This window comes from Salmo trutta, chromosome 28 (assembly GCF_901001165.1).
Source record: "Salmo trutta chromosome 28, fSalTru1.1, whole genome shotgun sequence".
Lineage (NCBI taxonomy): Eukaryota > Metazoa > Chordata > Actinopteri > Salmoniformes > Salmonidae > Salmo > Salmo trutta.
In genome coordinates this window covers 31,679,993-31,702,756 of record NC_042984.1, presented here as the reverse complement: position 1 = coordinate 31,702,756, position 22,764 = coordinate 31,679,993, and the positions used below count along the sequence as shown (strand labels likewise).

Sequence of the window (22,764 nt, the reverse complement as noted above, 5' to 3'; positions counted from 1 at the left end):
ATTTAAGGTCTGGAATAAGCTTAATAAAAAAATACAGCATTACTGTTTGTCAGTATTGTTTGGCATTAAATATAGGCTGGGGTTTTGATAAAACAACAACAATAACAACAGGATCTTTCTGTAGTTTTAGAACAGTTATTCTCTCCTTTTATGAATGTATACAGCCCATGTTACTAAAGAGACTGGTGTGTGTGTGTGTGTGTGGTGCAGCGGTGGATAGCCGACGCCAGCTTGCAGTTAAACACACACTTTGGTCGGATAAGTGGTTTTAGTGAAATTACAAAAGCTTTTTGGGAAGAATTCCAGCCACAGTTGTGGTATATGATACTCCTACTTTGTTGAAGCCTAACCTGTGTGTTTGTGGGTGAGTGTGTCTCTCTGTCGGTGTTCACGCGAATGTGTGTGTGTGTTGTTGGTGTGTGATGTGAAATACAGATTTCTTGGCTGGCGGACTTGGACCGTCAGACAGAATGTGTAGGAGGGGATATTCATAGAGGTGCTTTTAGTGTATTGTTTATGAAATACTTTTTTCCATGGCCAACAGAGGGTTGACCACACAGTAAGGCCGCCTTGAGTGTGTGCATGTACTTAAAATAAATACAAATGTAGTTGTTTCAACTAATTATTCCAGATCCTTTCTTTTGTTTACTCAACTTTTCGGTCCAAGTGATACTCGAACTAAAGCAAGTTAGTTGGCACAAGATGAGCTCTAACTTGAAAAAACGAGGCAATAATTCAGTCAACTTAAAAATATTTTTCTCAACTTGTCTCGTATGTTTATTCACGAGGAATTATTATTTGGGCGTCTTACCGAAAAAAGGCAGTGGAACTAGTTACACACAGTGCTTTTAACATACAATGTTTTCAATTTACATGCTGTATTTGACACACATGATTACATTGTGCATGTTCATTTTGTACAGTAATTATTATTCAACATGTTCTCACCTGGGAGTTGAACTCGCGGCATTCCGATCTTCCTGCTACGCCACCATGTCTGGTGGATGAACATATGAGACAACTTGAGCAAACACAATTTGTAGTTGACAGAATTTTTTTAACGTTGGAGCTAAGTTTGGGCCAACACTTTTTTTTAGGTAACACTTTGACTGAAAAGTTGAGTAAACAAAAAAGGCTGTGGAACCAGTTACTTATTAATAATAATTACTTGAAACAACTAGTTTTTTTTTTTTTTTACAGTATGTATGTGTGTGTTAACATATATGTTTATACATGTGTGTATTCACTACTACTTCTCCTGTTGATGTGTGTGTTTTTGTGTGTGTTTATTATGATTGTGTCTTTTTTTACACTCCTACGTGGACTGCCAGGGGTGTGTTTTGTTTTAGAGGGCCCTCCTCCGCGATGCGGAAGTGTTGCCGGAAACAGTGGGAGCCCACCCCCAGTTCTGCGTCAGTGCTGCTAAAGAAAGGAGAGGGGGTTTCCAGGGCTGGCGGTCTGGGTATGTCAGGGCCATGTGGGTGGTTGTCTACACACGAAGCCACAATCTCTGTGCTTCTTCCTAGGCAGAATATTCCAGTAGACCAGCACACGATGTCCGCTAAGTAAAACCCCTCTTTACATGCAGGAACAGGTGTGGTATGTGTGTCCATGAACAGGTGTGTGTGTGTATGTATGTGTGAGAGAGCGTGTGTGAGTTCACAAGACAGGTGTGTGTCTGTCTTATAGTGAGAGAAATCCACAGAGAGAGAGAGCATACTCCATACCTCTAGTCCAAGTAGCTAAGTCAGAGGAAGTCGTGCGGGAATAGAAGAAAACTCCTCCACTGTCCTCACGCAGTTGAGAAGAACTTATACAAAGGTACTGCTCTTCACAGATCTGCCTGTGGAAAGAAGAAAGGAAAAACACTCTTTCGGTAAGACAGAAAAATATATATTTTTTTTGTTGCAGAACTATGTGGCCCTGCTCATCCTGAGGGATGTTTTTATCTTTATCCTCCCTTTTCCCCCCTCACTCGTTTTAATGTCTGCCACTTGAGAGCCTCCAGAGGGGCTGCACCTGTTTGCCTCTTGGCTAGGCGCCCCTGCCCCAGCCTGCCACTCATGTCTTCGCCCCTTGTGGGATGGAGGGAGAGAGGGAGGGGGGGGCGTTTGCATGTGGTGGAAGGGATAGCTGGAGGGCTCGGAGGCGTCCGGGAGAGTAGAGTGGAGATGTAGGCACTGAGAGCGAGAGGGAGGGAGAAAAAAAGAGCGACAGAGAGAGGGAGCGAGAGGGTGGGGATAGAGAGAGCTATAGTGTTTCAAAGCTATGTCCACTCTCTCTGTGTTTATCTGTGTTGCCTTTTCTCCTTTTACTCAAATTCAATTATCTCTTTCTTTCCTCCTATTCAGTTTATCTCCCCCTTTCCTCCCATTCTGCCTCTCTCTCTTTCTCTTTTTCTCCCCCCATATTTATCTCTATAGAGCCGTGTTAATCTGCAGTGACCTCTTCAGGTCACATTAAAGGTCACCCAGCTTCACTCCCAGAACCCCTCAGGGCCACACTCCTCCTTTCCTTTCGCTCCGCTCATTAGAGCTTTGTGGCCCAAAAGCGCTGAACACACCAAGCATAATCATTTCCTGTCCTCCCTTTGCATGACCCCCTTATCACTTAGGACTCTGGCTATGGTAAACAATGGTTGTTTAGGCAATCCCCCTATTAGGATTTCTGTGGTAAATTTGATAAGTATGTCTGTATTGGGGTATAATGTAAGTTGAAACATATTCTGTGTCATTGCTCACATCTATAGTTACAAAAAATATCATATAGTAGGCCTATATATGTGTCAGCGGTGTCTCAGCCAGAACATGAAGCCTATTCTTCAGGAAAAGCATATGATTTTGGAGAGTAGTTTTTCCCTTGTTTCCTGTATGGAGTCTATCCTACTTTTAGTCAGTTGAGCACATTTCAGTGGGCTTGTGCACCAGTAATGGCTTGATTATTCAAGCACATTGCGAGGACCGTTGATCACACGTGCCAGGTTTCCCATTTCAAATACCAAAAGGTAATTTTGGGGTGGAGTTTTCCTTTAAAAATAGTACATTTATCACTTTTTTCTCCCCCTTGAAAAGTAAGTACTTATTGACACCCATATTAGATAGCAATAAATGACTTTCTTATCCTTTGACATCGTCTTTCTTTAATCAGTCTAATCATGGTGGCTTTTTTAAGGTGTTAATTTTTCTTTGGTAGTTTTGTTTCATGAATAGCCTCGATATTTGTACTTAATAATAATAATGATCATTTTGGAATAAGTTATTGGAATATTCCGGTCATACAAATGACCAATAAAGCTGTTATGTTCAGCTATGGAGCTTGAGTTGTGGTACTTTCTACGTTCTTAGTATTGCCTCTGAATAATGCTAAATGCTGTTTAGGAAAATGTATGTATTGTAGAACAAATTAATCTCATATAATGATCACTCCTAGTATAAATGTATGCTATTGTGCCCGTGACAGCAGTAGCATTGATTTCTGTGTATGACTGATGGGGAATATTATGGTGGCCACTGCACACCAAGTCAGATGTTTAGAGTGGAGGAGTGCTTCGAACGCTAGCTACTAGCATGTTAGCACGTGCTTATTGTTAGCATATTAAGCACGTGGTTAGTGTTAGCATGCTAGCAAGTGCTTAATGTTAGCATGTTAGCACGTGCATGCTGTTAGCAACAAACTGGAGAACCGCATCTCTAAGAGCTTCTTTAACCATTTTCCTGTAGAATCGCGGGCGTTTGGCGGAGAAGCGCACCATCCCCCTGCCCCCCAACCGTGTGCCCAAGAGGGAGCTCTCCTCCGTCTTTAGCAGTGATGACAGCGAGGGCAGCGACCGCGCCAGCGGAGACCATGCCCACATCAAGCAGGAGGATGAGCTGCATTACAGTATCATGAGAAAGAGGTAAGGTCTGGAAGAACTCCTGTGTCTGAATGATGTTGAGATATATAAAGAACTCATCACCTATGATCTGTCCATTCCCAACCTGTCTCAATTCATTGCTTTAAGTGGTGTACAAGCTCTGTGCTTACAGAAAGTGTTGTGTTGACATGTATGTTTTCATGCTTATCTTCCTTGCTCAGTCTACAGTGCAATGTTTGAGTCACTGAAACACTTCCCACCGCTGTGCAGTATTTTGGTCTTCATAGAGTTGAATATACTTAATAACCCTTTATAATACTAATAATGCTCTAAAGTACAGGATAAAGTGAGTGCAATAAAATAACTAATGTTCTCCTAATTTTGAGCTGTACCCCCTTTTGCCCTCAGAACAGCCTCAATTCGTTGGGGCATGGACTCAAGGTGTGGAAAGCGTTCCACAGGTGTTCCTAATGTTTTGTACACTCAGTGCATACAAATGGCCGCGTGATAACCAGAAATAACTAAAGAACCAGCCCCTTCTGATGGTGGATGGAGACGGTGTGGTCTTTTACATGACAACGATTAGGGTAAAGTAGGGCTTGAAGAAAGGAAAATACAGCACTGAGGCAGGAATGAGCTCTAAAGCGTTAGCTACCGCTTATGAGACCATGATGTTGCTTTGCTGCTACTGCTGTTGTCAGTATTGTCCATATACAGTATGAGAAAAAGACTTATATCAAGCCGTCTCTTCTAACACTTCTTGTCCCGAAAATCTCAAAGACTGAATACCTTTGCCATAAACTGTGTTTCAGACATCAGTACCACAGGAGCTTCAGATAATTGTCGGAAAGTCATCTCAAACAGACGTTATGGGTAGTTTCACCTCAGTGAGGATTTTTCTTGGTGCCAAAGCTGTACATCACTCTCTTTTCAACTCATGCCAGGACCGGGTAGAAAATGAGCAGATAATCCAGTCTGTCACAGTACGCCAGTTGTGCTGTTGCACTAGTTTCTCAGCGTTTGGAATAATCTCAATAATCTCATACATCATAGGGAAATAAAAGTCACAGCTATTCTTTTTTTGATCCTTTATTTTATGCTTAATTTCATAAAATAGGCGGTAGGGATTAGTAGTAGTATTGTTGTTATTAGTATTGTTTAGTATTGGTGACAGGTGTCAGTTGGATAATGTTGATGGTTATTGGCATCTGGCTACAATATTTGTGTTTATTTATTTTATTTTTATTTCACATTTATTTAACCAGGTAGGCAAGTTGTGAACAAGTTGTCATTTACAATTGCGACCTGGCCAAGATAAAGCAAAGCAGTTTGACACATACAACAACACAGAGTTACACATGGAGTAAAACAATATAGTAGAAAAATAAGTCTATATACAAAGTGAGCAAATGAGGTGAGATAAGGGAGGTAAAGGCAAAAAAGGCCATGGTGGCGAAGTAAATACAATACAGCAAGTACAACACTGGAATAGTAGATTTGCAGTGGAAGAAAGTGCAAAGTAGAAATAGAAATAATGGGGTGCAAAGGAGCAAAATAAATAAATAAATACAGTAGGGGAAGTGGTAGTTGTTTGGGCTAAATTATAGATGGGCTATGTACAGGTGCAGTAATCTGTGAGCTGCTCTGACAGCTGGTGCTTAAAGCTAGTGAGGTTTTATTATTTGGGGTTTTAGTTTTAGAGATTTTTGTAGTTCGTTCCAGTCATTGGCAGCAGAGAACTGGAAGGAGAGGTGGCCGAAGGAGGAATTGGCTTTGGGGGTGACCAGAGAGATATACCTGCTGGAGCGCGTGCTACAGTTGGGTGCTGCTATGGTGACCAGCGAGCTGAGATAAGGGGGAACTTTACCTAGCAGGGTCTTGTAGATGACCTGGAGCCAGTGGGTTTGGCGACGAGTATGAAGCGAGGGCCAGCCAACGAGAGCGTACAGGTCGCAGGGGTGGGTAGTATATGGGGTTTTGGTGACAAAACGGATGGCACTGTGATAGACTGCGTCCAATTTATTGAGTAGGGTATTGGAGGCTATTTTGTAAATGACATCGCCGAAGTCGAGGATCGGTAGGATGGTCAGTTTTACGAGGGTATGTTTGGCAGCATGGGTGAAAGATGCTTTGTTGCGAAATAGGAAGCCAATTCTAGATTTAACTTTGGATTGGAGATGTTTGATGTGAGTCTGGAAGGAGAGTTTACAGTCTAACCAGACACCTAGGTATTTGTAGTTGTCCACATATTCTAAGTCAGAACCGTCAAGAGTAGTGATGCTGGACGGGCGGGCAGGTGCAGGCAGCGATCGGTTGAAGAGCATGCATTTAGTTTTAAGAGCAGTTGGAGGCCATGGAAGGAGAGTTGTATGGCATTGAAGCTCGTCTGGAGGGTAGTTAACACAGTGTCCAAAGAAGGGCCAGAAGTATACAGAATGGTGTCATCTGTGTAGAGGTGGATCAGAGACTCACCAGCAGCAAGAGCGACATCATTGATGTATGCAGAGAAAAGAGTCGGCCCAAGAATTGAACCCTGTGGCACCCCCATAGAGACTGCCAGAGGCCCGGACAACAGGCCCTCCGATTTGACACACTGAACTCTATCAGAGAAGTAGTTGGTGAACCAGGCGAGGCAATCATTTGAGAAACCAAGGCTATTGAGTCTGCCGATGAGGATGTGGTGATTGACAGAGTCGAAAGCCTTGGCCAAGTCAATGAATACGGCTGCACAGTATTGTTTCTTATCGATGGCGGTTAAGATATTGTTTAGGACCTCGAGCGTGGCTGAGGTGCACCCATGACCAGCTCTGAAACCAGATTGCATAGCGGAGAAGGTGTGGTGGGATTCGAAATGGTCAGTAATCTGTTTGTTGTATTGTGTAATGAAATTGACATCAGATACCTTGTTTTACAAATGACTATTTACTGTATACAAGGAAATCTTGATGTATTTGCATTAGGTGAAATAAGATATAAGAAATAAGAGCTGGGAATGGAAAAAAATATATATTTTTGGATGCAACTGTTTCAAAATGACAGATAATACATTGAAGCACGTTGTTTTGAATGTGGATCAAAGACCAACAATTTACTTTTCAAAGCTGAAATGTTCCTTAGCTGTGAGTGGGGGAGTAGTTATGAGCCTAATATTGGGTAATGGCGGATGGTGTTTGGCGGTTAAATTAGAGTTGGGTTGTCATCGCACACTGTAGGCCACTCACTCAAATGCACGCACATGCACACCCACTCGCTCATCCGAAAAAATACAAACACAAACACACACACACTCACACAGTCAGGTTCGTGGGGAAGTCACCCCATTAAGATGAACCAAATGAGTGTGTAGTGGGGTAATATTTTATATATACACATATCACATATTATATACACCTCACCTGCAACGCATAATAAGACTATGCAATTAACGAAGTCCATTAAATTCATTATCTGACTCCATAAAAGTGATTTAGCAATATGCAAGAGACTATAGCTGAGCTACAGTAATAGAAAGGACAAGCAAGAACTAAGAATTGTCTGTATCAAAAGCAAATATTTAATTAACATTGTAAAATGACGGGATTCACATACATTCCAGTCATTTAGCAGATGCTCTTATGCAGAGCAAATAGGGTGAAGTGCCCAAGGGCACATCGATAGATGTGGGAGAGCTCTTCTTTGTCTACACCCATTCAGATTCATTCACACCCTCTAAAGCCTGAGCCCCACCCATCTCTTTAAGGATTCACATGTGAGGCCATGTGCTAAACAGAGTAAGGTAATGTAGTAAACAACCAAATATTTCAAGACTAAAAGGGGTGAAAGTAGTAGGCCCAGCCACATGTACCTAAGTGGATGGGTCACCATTGTCTAGACATGTACACATGTTCATGAAATACAATAGATTGTAATCACCCACAGACACACCTGGCTAACATGATGGGTCAGGTAATCATCTGGTATTTTCGACATGTAGCGAGCTAAACAATGAACCTAATGGTGCTTTTAGGACAACTGGGATCTTGGAAAAATATGAGGTCAAATCATGACGTCAGTGATCTTCAGGTCGGAAAGTCGAGGCTCTAGAAAGAGGTCTGAGTTCCCGAGTTGGAATTCTGAGTTGGAGGACCGTTCAAAACTATTTTTCCCAGTCGGAGCTCGTTTTTTTGAACGCACTGAAGTCGGAGATTTCTGAGTTCCCAGTTCTAAGTTCAGTTGTTTTGAATGCGGCAATAATCCCAACCCATACTACTAACAATACAAACTGATTGTCATAGCTAGCCACCATGCATGTTAGCTAGCGAGCCAGTGATCTAATGTTAGCTAGCTAGCTAACAGTATGCTTTCATTTGCAATGAAAATAACTTTCTGACAAAATTAGAAACTTATAATATCTGAAAATGAAATTAGCTAGACTCCCTTACCCGTATACATGGATGAACGCTTCTCTCTCTCTATCACGAATGCCATGGTTGCCCTTAGTTTGAAGATGTAATCTGGAGACAGGTGTTTTATACAACAGCCTTCGGTGTGTTCTCTTTTCGACTCCCTCTGCATATTTGCAATCAAATGCCAGAATTTTCTCCATCTTCTTAGCTATCATACTCTGCTTCCACCGGGAATTCCACTGATTTCAAGTCTTTTTCCGTGACAACAACACTGTTGATCGCCGTTTCAGAAAACTACAATTTATGGTTCAATTAAAATATTTGTACCTAAATCAGGGATTTCCTCGTCGTCTGATTCCTTTTCAGAGTCAGAGAGAATCAGCATGGCACGATCATCCTCCAGAAAGTGACGAACAGTAGCAACACTTTTGCCGTTCTTCATGATATCTTTCAAAAAAGTAGCGGTAGAAAGGATTACCTACACATACTGAGCAGCTCATGTTATAGACAGAAGCACGCTACATGGCAGACCAATCCGAACTCCTCGGCATGTCCAGCCCATCCATTATCTCAGCTAATAATGGCTAGCGGGAAGCTTCCTGTCTTTTTCCATGGCTAAACCAACTACGCTCTTAATTTAACAATTTCATTTGTGTTTACAGATGGCATACAAGTTGGTATTAAGGTTCCAAAAAACGCATTTTGAAAAAAAAAATAATAATTACGTTCAAATGCCTCTGCTGTGAAGTAGTGACGTGCAACATATGCCTATTTTCCTGAAAAGGCTCACATATCTCACCAGCACAGGTGAGGTGACATACTCCACTTTTGTGTGTGCTATGCTAGTCAAATAGAATAAAAGGAATTGGGAATAAAAATCCCAAAATCCTGTTTTTAACTTTTATCCACATAAAATGTGTGTGTGTTTTTTTTGGCGCATGCAAATATGAGGAACACAAAGAGATTTGTATCGTTTTGTTGCCAGCCAAGCTTGTCAGAAATGTTAATAGTATCTGCTCGTTGACTTCCTCAGTGAAACTCATTTTAACGCTCACTGCATGAGAAGCGACTTGTGCAATCTCATTGAAGGAGAGGATGTTGCTGTTGCTGCCTTCTCGAGACTGGTGTGTGACATGGAGGACAGCACAGCAACTGTAAAGCTTTAAATGGATCCACTAACCTCATTAAAGAGGCTTATTTCCCCCCCTGACACATGCGCCGCTCGCGTGTTAAGATGATAATGAATTTAAAGAACACTTATGACTAATATGTCAGGCTTTTACCCTTTAAAAGACGGCGGACTCGCTGGAGCCACAGCTCCGATCTGTCCCGGGCATCCGTCTCAACCCTACTTTACTCCAAATGCAATGGGTCTGAGCAAAAGGGATAATGGGATGTCCAATCAAGGAAATCTGATTTCTATTGACCACAGACCCAGTAAGTGAGTCGTAGAGGGGTCTTAACAAATTGGATTTGGTCAATGGATGGTGAAAAATACAGGATGCTGTCCATACGTGTGAGTGTGTCTATTCTCTACCTCATCTATTCTCTACCTCACACATCATCAGGATTCTCGCTAACATTGTGTCACATCGCACTTGGGTACATCCTGCAACATATTCAGTTGTGATAATTATACTATGTTATTTTCATCTTGATGCAGAAAAATACCTGATTAAATTGAAAAACATTGTGGTATGGTCCACTTGTACATCAATTTAGGGTTTCATCAGGAGTTTACTGTTTTTGTGACCTCAACTCCCTTGCCAAGTTGCTTCGTCAAGGTTAAAAGAATATTAAAGTGAAATACCTTCGACCTATAGACCATTTAACGTTCATTCATATTTTCCTTTCAAAATGACAAAAATATTTGAAACAATCAGATATGGACCTAGCACTTTTTAAATGGTTTGGATGTTACCGCGTGGACGTGCTATAACACAGAGGAATAGGCTCTTGGATCAGGCTACGGTACTGTGGCTACGTAGTAACAGGATTTCCTAGTTGTCAGAAAGGTCTTCGGAGGTGTTGTCATCCTCGAAGAGGACTTGTCAAGTTCATTAGAGAGCTCTATATCTTTTAACCGGATTAATGTTAATGGCCATCGGCTTTACAGGTGATTAGTTCAGTAGACCCACCAGAACAGTGCGGAGAACTGCGCATCGTTCCTGCTGAGTAAGCAAAGCGTGCCCGGGCCACTTTAGAACCCGGCAAACCCCCTGAGGCTTGATTGAACCAGGACAGAGAAACCGGGGGAACCCACTCAATGATTAATGGTCCAACCCGACGCATCTGGAAAAAAAGTTAAATGTCTTCGATGTGTGGGGTAGTCCCTCTCTCCCTTAACTCAAACTGCAAAGACACAACCAGGGAATAGGGAGGAGACTAGATTCTGATCAGAAAACAAATACCATAGAAACAGAAGCTTCCAATACAGCGAGACAAAGGTGTTTAATGATTAGTCAGATGTTCAATCGTTTTTGTTGTTGTTGCATGGAGTGGCTTGCAAGTGTATCGAGGCAATCGGTAATCAAATTCGTCACTAAATATTTGACGGTGGTAGCTTAGGTGTCTTATACTCAAGGGAAAACAAAGCCTACCTGAGTATTGTTTGAGTTGGACGTCGTGTAGATAACAAGGTTTTGACTCCAAAATGCTGAGGGAGAGGGTTAAATAAATTCCACCTGCTGACGTTGGGCTTTTAGGTGGCACCCTCAGGAGAAAAAAGCCACACAACACATACGTCTATAGCCCTGGAAATCTCACTAAGTCGTGCGTTTATGTAATGTTTTTCTATTTCATATATACAACGATACAATTATTCCTATTTCAAAAGCAAAACGTTTCCCCCATTTCTTATTGAAGGGAAAAGAGCAGTATTATTTGTGTAGTATAAATGTCTAAGTAGATTACATGGGAGGAAATGGGAGGAGGGAGGCTGTCATGAGGGTGGTTGTGGCAGGCCCTTCCGCAGGGGAACAAAGAGAGAGAGGTAACTGTACAAAGCTGCCATACCCATTTCCACCAGGCATAGCCTTCCGCGAACTGCCGGATGCTAACATAGCCACCACAACATTACGCTGTGACTCTGTGTAGGTGGAACTAGTTCCTGCAAGGTGTCCAGGCCCTCTCTGGATAGCAGAGATAACTTTTCATGTGCAAGGTGCTAGAGGTTGAACCCAGGGGGAGGGCCAACTTGCACAACCTCTACTAGCATAACGATACCTGACAAGGCTGGTATGTACTGAAGTGGAATTTATTCACTGCATAAATTAGAATTTTGTCTTATGTCATTTTTTAGTATTGTAGAAAGAGAAAATGTAATTGTTGTGAATTTATTTATGTAGATGCAACAATAATGCTCGCTGAGGGGTAAACCTCAGCTCCGCAAAGATAAAGTTTGTTGGAGGTAGCATTTCTTAAAACCAGTAGGTGAGACTGAAAGATGTGTGTTTACAGTTGTGTAGTGGAGGAATGGGCAGACATAGGTATGAGCCCTATACTCAGTTATAGCATTGTCTTAGAATTGTCCAGACAGTTTTCTTAAGTTTCATTTTTTAGTCCATGAATAGAGGTTGGCCTGTGTCTGCTCCTCTCCTTATAGACAGATATTTGCTCCTAAACCAAAAGCTATGAATATTATAATAGTACTGTATTGTTCATGTTGACATTGTATCACGTATGACATACGTACAACTAACAAATGCTTAGGGTTAACCTTTCTCTTACTCCTTTGAAGTTTTCCTCTTATGGTGTTCTTGGTGAATTGTGTCTAAGGTTAAAGCCAGCAAGGGGACATTATGGCGACAGAAGAATTCCTGAAAAGGGCTTTCACCGAAAGCACTAATTAGTGAACATAAAGTTTTTTCAAGCTTTCTGAAGAAAGGCTGAAGACTTATTTGCTCCTTTCACACCGCTTCTCCATGGCAACAGGGTTCCAACAATCCAATGACAGATTAGGAGGTGTTTGTAGCAAGAACAGAGTTTTCCACACATGGAAGTTGAGAATTTGTCTTCTTACTGCGCTTGCTGTGTGTGTGTGTGTGTGGGTGGGGGGGCAAGCAAAAGATGCTCAGGAGTCACTGTCTCTCCATTTAAACATATGGAGGGAAGTACCTTAAACAGGGGGCTGTTCAAAAACGCTGTTTGATTATGTACTATAGGAAACCTACCCTCGTGCCTTTTTTAGGGTTTAAGTCCTAAAGAATCTTGTTCTGTTTTGAATCTATGTCCCTGTTTTGAAGAATTGCTTAATCGAATCCCAAATGATCATGGTCATTGGACTCATACGTTTACTTTGTAAAACGTAATATCGCCTCTGCACAAAGCGACAACTCAGTCTATAGTTAATATTAGATAATAGATCATAATAGATCATAATCGAAACAACATCTGATATCACATAGGACCTTTGGGAGAATATTTGTTTTGATCAATGATATAACATACATCTACTTCAATAAACATTGAGATTAGATTCAGACCCCATTTTCTGGCTCAGTTTAGCCTAGGTAGAAAACCACATGGCAGACTCTTTTATTTCATTGTACTTTCCTTTCTCTCTGCAGCCTTATCGACCCCGTATCAGCTTCTGTAAGGAACAACAGGGAAAGCCCAAGAGATATCCTGCCCTGTTGTTATTTATTTATGTATCTATTTCTGGATTTATTTATGACTCCCTCTTCTTGCTATGCCACAGTTGCAGGCTGTCTTTCCATCCAAATGTGATCAGTATACGAACACATGTCTTTGTCTGAAAACAAAACATACAATTTGTCGAAATCCATGTTTTTGCATTAAGCCTAAGTTTCTTTCACAATTGTTAGTTTCTCTCAAGAAAATATCTTATTTACATTCAGAGAATGAGGATAATTCAGCAATGGTTATTAAAGCGGTCTCCTTTTGAACTCTCCCTTTGTATTGGCATGAGCCTATATCACATGGTAATATTTAAAAGTGAGTCAGGGCTGGCTTGAGTAAGGGCTGTGGATCACCTGCAGTTGCAGGTTGGAGCTGGCTGTGTGGTCTGTTTGTTGTCTTGAGGTTGGAGGAGGAGGGAGGGCGCTGCAGTAGCAGCATACCTGCAGGCACCAGCTGTTCCAAGCAGGCTGTCTTCTCTCCGGGTGTGTCCCAAATGTCACCCTATTCCCTGTAGAGTGCACTACTTTTGACTAAAGTGCTCTAGTAGTGCACTACAGTATATAGGGAATAGGGTGCTATTTTGAATGCAAGCTGCCTCTCTCTACACCTGCGTGACAACTCCTCTGCCCCACCATGGCAGCTGTGCGCGTTCCCCTTCCACCCCCACACCCCCAATACCCCTGCCTGTCAATGCGGTCTCAGTCGTGGTGTCAGACATAGCATCGGGGTGCCCAGACTGCCAACCCGTGCCAGCCAGTGCCAGCTCTCACGATGCCCTCCAGCTTTGTCACCTCGGCTCCTCTTTGACAATGTCACAGCGTGGCACCGTGGGGGTCACCCTCCGCTATTCTGGTCCCATGCCAGGCGAAGATGCTTTTCATGGCATTTGGAGAGTGTGAGTAGTGTCTCCTGAAGTAATGTCAGAGCAGCAGCTGCCATCTCCCTTTGGAGGAAGTTCCAGTAACTTTCCCATTGAGCCTTTTCTATGGGAGCTATTTTCTGTTTGGGTCCTGCTGTAGTTCATGAGTTTTATAACAGCTTATGGGTTATTATTAATGCTTATGGTCAGTGTTATACCACATTATAAGTCATTATAAAGGATGTTATAGAGCATTATACGTACTAGGTTTCCATCCAACCTTTTTATGCAATTGAATTACATCGGATAAAAAATGTCATGACAGGCCTGATGGAAACAGAACATTTTTAAGTAAACTTTCCAAATGTTGACAAAACTAAATATGCTAGACAAGGTGGGATCTTTTTGTCTTGGTAAAAGAAATTATACGAGAAAATGTCGGTGGAAAAGCTTTTATGCGCAAATATTGATATAATAACCATCCTATTGAAGTAAACTTGGAGTCACGTGATGACATGGTGTGGTCCTCCCACTACGACTCCTCGGGAAGGCATGCAGTTTATTAGGCTACAGATGAAATAAATGATGATGAACTTCACAAGGTGGTAAAAGTGAAGCTCCTTTCCAATAAATATTGGGGGTCATATTCTGGTGATTTATTCATTGTTACTCGGCTGCCAGTTGACAAATAAAAATAATCTTTCCCTTTTGTTCATAGTAATAATCTCATCGTGTAGGCTTTGGGTGCGCTCTAGCCAACTGCGCGCAGACAGTGCTGTTGGCTAGAGCGCACATGCCAATATCAGAGTGGGCACACTCGCTATATGAAGCAACAAATAAAAAGTTGAAAACGCAATGGAAACTTTTTATTCAGTATATGGGAATTTAACCGCAAAATGTATTTTTATGTGCAGTACATCATCATGTACATCATGTACATCCTTTTATCCGCAAGAAGTTAATTTGATTGGAACACATCTCTGGTGGGAAAATGCGCATATTGTTTTTATTTTAGAATATCCAAATTAAAATCTGATGGAAACCTAGCTACTGGCTAAACTCACAACAATGTTCTCTAAAAGTTGTATTTATCTTTTGATGAGTAGATTTCGAAGCTCATTGGATTAAATGGATCCAGTTTCTGATTCTCAGATTCTCAAACAGTAAGCAATGAAAATAACCTCCTTTCTATGCTGTTTATGAATACATGTAGTGTCCATAGTAATCCATGTCAAAGTTACCTTGCATTAGGGCCTGGCTATTATAGTAGTAGCATCTGGGTCATGGTGTCTGTCTGTCTGTCGGTCTGCTGGTCTGTCAGTCTGTCTGTCCTGTGGGCTGGACCAACTGAAGATGATTAGGGGGGTATTGAGCAGTTTAGGGATGAGCCGAGGATGAGATGATTGTCTCCAGTGTGCGGCCTGGGTGATAAGACGGCAGCTCATGTCCTTCTTAGCTACACCCCCCCCCCCCCCCCCCCCAATTCATGAGGGAGAGCTGAGTAAGGAGGCTAGGTCTTAACCCCCCCCCGCCCAGCCCCCCTTACAGCCACATCTCCCCATGTTCATCCCCTATAGCCCTAGGCACAGATTATGACCTTGACCTGGCCACTCATGTGGGGTGGGGTAGGGGCTGTCCCTCTTTAGCCAACCACAATGGACAGAGCAGGAAAAGTGTGCTAATTACCAACGCTAACGATGTCCTTGCTTGTCACAGCTTAGCGCCGCTACTTTACCACGGGATAATAACCCCGTAGCCTCAGTGAGAAGTTCAGTGTGACATTATCACGATCACTTTGAGTGATAGGGAGCAGGTGGGGCTTTTGTTGCTAGTTGCTAGTTACGGGATCTCAATTTTGGATGAGTGCGGACCTGAGTTGCATGGCTAATCTGAGTTGGCCAGCAGTCTGACTATGAACCTAAAGAAAGTAGACCTCTGAATTGAGTGGAATAAAAACTAAAATAAAAACTAAAATGTTATATTCTTTACAACTTGTAAGTATTTGGATTTAGGTCTAGGGCTTAGTCGGACTAGTGTCACCGAAAGTGTGATGTCCCGGCACAACAAAAGCATCTTCGCTTGCTTAGCAACCAGACAGGATGTTATATATGTGTTTGGTTTTGTTTTGAGTTTGACTCACTGACTCCCGTTAACTGAGAAGTGACTGGTAACCCAACGTGGTCAGAATCAGACAAAATAAATTCCCCCGCATCTGTTCTGTACAATTTGGATAACAGCTCGGAGCACGACAGGCTGGCATTACGGAGCTGGAGCCTATAATCATTGTGCTGTAAAAAGGCAGAATCCAGCACCCGCAAACCATGTGGCCTCCTCGGAGTGCTGACCAATCAGAACCATCCCCAGCCACTCTGCCTCGTTACCATGACACCCTCTGCTGTCTCTTCCTGGTTAGCAATCATGTTCCATGGCTCCTGTTTTCATGTTAAACAAAGTTATACTGTAACTAGAATCTTCACTGAACTTGATTTGGACATATTCAGTTGTAGTTGATGCTCCAAATGTAAGGAAACAGGGAAAAACGATTTAATTTAATGAGCTGTATCTGTATCTGATTTATCTGTGTTTTGTATTTTCTATAATAAAGAAGACACTTGAGGCTGTCACTCTTGAACAACCAATTCAACATTTAGTGAACCAAAATGTTTGCCCATTGCCATATAGCGACAGAGAAATTTGTCTGGGATATTCCCTCAAATGCTAAGCGCCTATTTTCCATCATTATGCTGTTTAATGCGATCAGAGCTCTAATCAGATGAGTGGAAGTACCTCCATGACACACTTATGTCCATGGCTGCTGCTGCTGGGTTAGAGGGAGTTGGTGGGGAATTAGGCAGCCCTAACCACTAAAACCCTCCTCTGGTTTGGTCTCGACAAGAGGCTAGGGCAGTGGTGTCACTGTGGGAGAGAGAGGGCATTTAGTTTCCTTTCAAATACTTTCAGCAAAATTCAGTTCAAAATTAGCAAACTGGCACATTTACAGAAATGTTGCTAAATGTGCATCGTCCCTGTAACCTAATAAGGTACATTTTCACTGAGTTCTGGAGTGCCCGATGGGCAGGTTTTGCACTTTTGGGACTATGTTATTGGTTCCATTGCACCAGGAAAGCTCAGTCGAATGCAGCTAAAGTATTTGAAGTAAACAAAATACTATTTGAACTGTCTGTCCTTTAGCGAATCAGACTGACTGAGGATCAGTATTCCAGTTGGCCTATTGCAGTTAACTTTACTTGAATGTTTTAAACAATGAGGTACATACATAAATACAATCCCTGTAGTGTATCTAGACAGAGACTACAAACTGGTCTCTTCTCCCATCTGAATTTGGGGGAACAATAATCTAATTTTAAGCTCTTAAGCGACTTAGTTGAGTTCTGAATGTGTTGAATAAAGTATCTTACTGTAAGGTTCAAGATGAGTAGGGATGAGACCAAAAAGTGCTTGGTGCTTAGGAGTCTGTCATTGGGGTGTCATACATACAACGCATTCGGAAAGTATTCAGACCCTTTGACTTTATCCACATTTTGTTACGTTACAGCCTTATTCTAAAATTGATTAAATATTGTTTTCCATCATCAATCTCCACACAATAGACCATAATGACAAAGCAAAAACATGGTTTTTAGAAAATTTTCCAAAAATCTAAAAACATTTAATCTGAAATATCACATTTACATATGTATTCAGACCCTTTACTCAGACCTTTTAGATGTTTGATCGGGTTCAAGTCCGGGCTCTGGCTGGGCCACTCAAGGACATTCAGAGACTTGTCCCGAAGCCACTACTGCGTTGTCTAGGCTGTGTGCTTAGGGTTGTTGTCCTGTTGGAAGGTGAACCTTCGCCCCAGTCTGAGGTCCTGAGCGCTCTGGAGCAGGTTTTCATCAAGGATCTCTCTGTGCTTTGCTCCGTTCATCTTTCCCTCGATCCTGACTGGTCTCACAGTTTTTTTTAATCCATTTTAGAATAAGGCTGTAACGTAACAAAATGTGGAAAAAGTCAAGGGGTCTGAATACTTTCCGAATGCACTGTACCTCAAAGCCAAGGGAATAATAGACACACAGGTTGATTAGCCACTCATGAAGTCTGTTTGAATTCCAATTGCTACAGTATACAGAAATACAGTGGGTAGATGAGAGGTTCTTGGTCAGTATAGGTGTGTGTGCTTACATGTGTGTGTGCTTACGTGTGTGTGTGTGTGTGTGTGTGTGTGTGTGTGTGTGTGTGTGTGTGTGTGTGTGTGTGTGTGTGTGTGTGTGTGCGTGTGTGTGCGCGCGAGCGTGTATATGTGTGCGCACCCAGCTGTATGTGGTGATGGGTGGATTTGTGTGTGTGGATATACGCTTGCATTTGTGTGGTCTTTCGTATGCTATAGATCAGACTCTCCATTTCCTGCATTACTTTTGGTTATAATTCTGTAGTAGATTCTTCTTCTGAGGATGAAGTGTGTTATGAGTGACGAGGTAGAATGGAGCTGTTTTGAGTTGTCATGTGACACATTTCATTAACTGTAGCTGTAGCTATGTGCTGTTGTGTTGTGCCATGTTATGGTACATTGTGTCTTTCCCTGTTGGAGTTTTGTGGGGCTTTTTTTTGTGTGCTTTTTGCTATGTTGTGTTACTATGTGTGTGTGCCTTGTTGTGTTTTAATGTGTCATGTAAAGCAATGTGTGTTGCTAACCCCCTGACTCTGTTTCAGTCGTGACAGTGACCTCTCTACGATCATCTCCAACCTCCACCACACCAGACAGCACGGCATGCCCGAGAGCCAGCCCGCCACCGACCTCAGCACCAACACAGGACACACAGGTAGGATACATGTGTGTTTCTCTATTTTTCTCTCTCCGTATTCCTTATATTTGTAATGAGGTTGCGTATTCTTCTATTAGCATGAGTAATTAATCACTATTATGCATTAGTCCCTTAATTTTCTGTAATTTGTTTGATTGGGGAATTTACTGTAAGCGTATTACTGATTCCTGAAGGTGGCTCTCAAGTCAATTACTAAATGTAATTGTTTTGCCTTTTCTATTGCACTCCAGGTTTTTCCTTAACCCCCTGTTTTAAATTACCACTAAATTAATAGCTTTGTTTACCATTAATCCAGTTTCATGGGCATAAAGGAACCATGGTGTGTGTTAAGCTAAGAGCCTTCTAACAGCTTACAGGCCCACGGTTAAACACCCCTAACACCAGCCACTGTTTCATTAGTTTTAGTTGTTCTGAATCAGATTGTTTTAGTTCGAAATTAGACTGTTTTAGTCCGGAAAGAGACTGAATGTTGGTTATTTATGCTTTCAGGTAGATACGTGTGTAATATTTCTGGGTAACATGGCAAAAGTTAGACACGATCGAGTTAATTGGTATTTAGATACTCTAGCTGTTGTGTGTTGTATTTTGCCTTTTCAGTTTTTTTGTCCTTACATATCATGCTTTGTGCATATGTGTGTTTAGGTTGTGTGTGTGTGTGTGTGTTTTCTATTCAGTAGACATACACTACCAATAATAGGGATTAGCCATGTCGGAAGTCCCCAACTGTTTTAGTAGTCAGAGGTGTCTGGAAGGGCCTTGTTTCACTGCAAGGACATACTGTACTTTTAAACTGACAATGATATACTGTTTTAATCCAAACTATGTCCCACATGTTGGTTAGGTGGGGACCTGCTGGTTTGCGGGTTAAAAATAGGCTTAGACCAGCTGACCCAAGAGTTTCGGTTTATACAGTTTGTCACAAGAAAAATCTAAAGGCTGGAGGTGAGTCACAGAATAAAAAAGAAGTGGTAAAACTTGACAGCAATGTTACATTTGTTAAGGGTGGCAGGTAACTTAGTGGTTAAGAGCATTGGGCCAGTAACCGAGACGTTGCTGGGTGGAAACTCTGAGCCGGCAAGGTGAAACTTCTGCTGTAAGGCCGTTAACCTCCAACAACAACTCCTCTCTGGGTGCCTTGGACGTCGACTAATGCAGCCCCCCGCACCTCTCTGATTCAGAGGTGTTGGGTTAAATGTGGAAGACACATTTTGGTTAAATGCATTCAGTTGTGCAACTGACTAGGTATCCCCCTTACCTTAGTGTCAAATGTCCTTTATAAAGGTCATCTTAAAAGGGAAGTTCAGGATTCTACAACTTGAGGTTAGATGGTTCCTCACTCTTAAAGTAGTCTATGGGCCAGGAGAAACTGTAACCCATGGTTTGGTTACCTTTAAAACAGCCAATACAAACTTATCAAGGGCTACCAACAAAGTTGACCAACCACAGATTTAACCCATAAAGAAGTACCCTTACCATGGTCAAGTAGTACAGTGTTCAGAGTGCAGATCCTTATCCCCCGTGGACGGTCTGTTCCTCTTCATCCCATTAGTCAGAGGGTCATACATGTAGCATAATCATCCCACAAATCCAACACCTCGTCCTCTACACTATCTCTCCGAGCTCATCCCTCTAGTAGCTTAATTGCCCATACAGTTTGCTAATACAAAGGGATGAGGGGTGGAGGTGTGGAGGGACGAGGGCATGGAGGGGTGTCTGCCTATCCTTCCTCATTTGCGTGGGACACGGGGGTGTTAAAGTCTCAGACGCCCAGTGTTTTTAGACCCCTGTTTGGGACGGATTTCCCAAAAAGACCTGTCTAATCGGCTGCTAAGCTTAATGGGGAAATCAGCTCGTGAATGGTAATCTTAATGGAGAAAGACACAAAGGGATGGGTGGGGGGGGATATGAGGGGGGAGGGAGGGAGATTTGAGCGCGGTGTGGCCTGCGCCAGAGGGGGCCTGGGCCTAAAATCTGTCAGTTTGAGCATTACAGGGAGATTTAACAGGGTGGCTAAGCGGCTCGATCTGTGTCTGTAAACAAGTCCAATCCCATCAGCCACTGGCTCACATTCTGTCTGCCGGTGAAATTAGAGAGAGACACACTCACATACACAGTAGTGCATGTTCATACACACACACACACACACACACACACACACACACACACACACACACACACACACACACACACACACACACACACACGGGGATGTGTGCTCATACACACACGAACACACACACACACACACACACACTTCCACAAACAAGTACACACACAAACACATAAACACACACACACACACAAACGCAAACACTGGGACACATGGAGGTAATAGGACAGAGAATGAACACACCTTATTGGTAAGATCAGTTTTGGTGAGTGTAGATGTATATGGTGAGTTTTGAAAAGTTGTAATACTTGAGGTAAACTTTTGAATCTTTTTTTGACCATTCTTGTCATGATGGTATAAACCGTTTCAAATGCTATACAGTGCATTCGGAAAGTATACAGACCCTTTGACTTTTTCCACATTATGTTACGTTACTGCCTTATTCAAAATGTATTACATTACATGTTTTCCTCACCAGTCTACACACAATACCCCATAATGACAGAGTGAAAACTGGCTTTAGACATTTTTGTAAATCTATTAAAAATATAAAACAGAAATAACTTATTTACATAAGTACTCAGACCCTTTGCTCTAAGTCTCAAAATAGAGCTCAGGTGCATCCTGTTTCCTTTGATCATCCTTGAGATGTTTCCACAACTTGATTGGAGTCCACCTGTGGTAAATTCAATTGATTGGACATGATTTGGAAAGGCACACACCTGTCTATATAAGATCCCACAGTTGACAGTGCATGTCAGAGCAAAAACCAAGCCATGAGGTTGAAGGAATTGTCCATAGAGCTCCGAGACAGGATTGTGTAGTGACCAAGAACCTGATGGTCACTCTGACAGAACTCCAGAGTTCCTCTGTGGAGATGGGAGAACCTTCCAGAAGGACAAACATCTCTGCAGCACTCCACCAATCAGGACTTTATGGAAGAGTGGCCAGATGGAAGCCACTCCTCAGTAAAAGGCCCATGACAGCCCGCTTGGAGTTTGCCAAATGGCACCTAAAGGACTCTCAGACCATGAGAAACCAGATTCTCTGGTCTGATGAAACCAAGATTGAACTCTTTGGTCAGAATGCCAAGAGTCACGTCTGGAGAAAACATGGCACCATCTCTACGGTGAAGCATGGTGGTGGCAGAATCATACTGTGGGGATGTTTTCAGCGGCAGGGACTGGGAGACCAGTCAGGATTGAGGGAAAGATGAACGGAACAAAGTACGGAGAGATCCTTGATGAAAACCTGCTCCAGAGCACTAAGGACTCAGACTGGGGAAAAGGTTTACCTTCCAACAGGACAATGACCCTAAGCACACAGCCAAGACAACGCAGTAGTGGCTTCGGGACAAGTCTCGGAATGTCCTTGAGTGGTCCAGCCAGAGCCCGGACTTGAACCCGATCTAACATCTCTGGAGAGACCTGAAAATAGCTGTGCGGCAACGCTCCCCATCCACCCTGACAGAGCTTGAGAGGATCTGCAGAGAAGAATGAGAAAAACTCTCCAAATACAGATGTGCCAAGCTTGTAGTGTTATACCCAAGAAGACTCAAGGCTGTAATTGCTGCCAAAGGTGCTTCAACAAAGTACTGAGTAAAAGGTCTGAGTACTTATGTGAATGTGATATTTAATTTGATTTATTTTTCATAGATTTGCTAAATAAATAAAAAATATTGTGTGTAGATTGATGAGGAAAAAAACTATTTAATCCATTTTAGAATAAGGCTCGAACGTATCAAAATGTGGAAAAAGTAAAGGGGTCTGAATACTTTCCGAATGCACTGTAGCTATCATGTCATGGTGTGAACGTTTGTTTCTATATCAACTATTTCAATGGTGACTCTGGCTGTGGTGGGATTGCGACGATATCAGAGGAGACCCAGACTGGGCCCTAAATGGCACCCTATTCCTTATATGACCAGGGTCTCAAAAGTAGTGCACTATATAGGGAATAGGGTGCCATTTGAGATGTACCCCAAACAGACATTACTTCTGACTCTAGTGCTGTACCTCTGTAATACTATAGTTTAGTACTAACTGCTCTCTGTTCTGTTGTAGCATCAGTTATTTTATTCAGTTCACTCC

General features: G+C 42.3%; 1 protein-coding gene across 3 annotated transcripts in view; it reads left to right on the top strand.

The window, feature by feature from the left end:
* Positions 1-22,764, top strand: part of samd11 (sterile alpha motif domain containing 11) — an 83,742-nt gene that overhangs the window by 11,415 nt on the left and 49,563 nt on the right. For all 3 annotated transcript variants that reach the window (XM_029719634.1, XM_029719632.1, XM_029719635.1), the window contains exons 3-4: positions 3,720-3,895; positions 18,452-18,561. In XM_029719634.1, the coding sequence (XP_029575494.1) occupies positions 3,720-3,895; positions 18,452-18,561 (286 nt within the window). The remainder of the gene's footprint in view (positions 1-3,719; positions 3,896-18,451; positions 18,562-22,764) is intronic.